The sequence below is a fragment of the Penaeus monodon genome, chromosome 23 (genome assembly GCF_015228065.2).
Source record: "Penaeus monodon isolate SGIC_2016 chromosome 23, NSTDA_Pmon_1, whole genome shotgun sequence".
Taxonomy (NCBI): Eukaryota; Metazoa; Arthropoda; class Malacostraca; order Decapoda; family Penaeidae; genus Penaeus; species Penaeus monodon.
This window is the reverse complement of record NC_051408.1, coordinates 7,290,937-7,291,168: the sequence shown is the minus strand read 5'-3', so window position 1 is coordinate 7,291,168 and position 232 is coordinate 7,290,937. Positions and strand designations below refer to the sequence as shown.

The following is a 232-nucleotide window of genomic DNA, read 5'->3' as shown; positions in this document are numbered from 1 at the left end:
AACACCACCACCTACCTCTCTCAACAGACAACAAATTCTACTGGACCTCGGGACGTCGCTGTGACTTCGACGACACTTGCCTGCGCCACGACCTGCAGCCCGTTGACATCAATGGCTGGTTCTGGTCTGCCTCCAACAAGAAAATGCGGCCGACCAACCACAGGAGTCCGGCTAATGACTGGTCGTACACGGGGGGGTGAGTTGAAACAGGGTCCATGTGTTGAATTTCTCG

The 232-nt window shown here is 55.2% G+C and overlaps 1 protein-coding gene across 1 annotated transcript in view; it reads left to right on the top strand.

The window, feature by feature from the left end:
* The window catches only part of LOC119588113, a 3,469-nt gene extending 3,269 nt beyond the window's left edge, over positions 1-200 (top strand). The window contains exon 4 of the mRNA XM_037936823.1: positions 27-200. Within this exon, the coding sequence (XP_037792751.1) occupies positions 27-200 (174 nt within the window). The remainder of the gene's footprint in view (positions 1-26) is intronic.
* Positions 201-232: the final 32 nt, after the last annotated feature.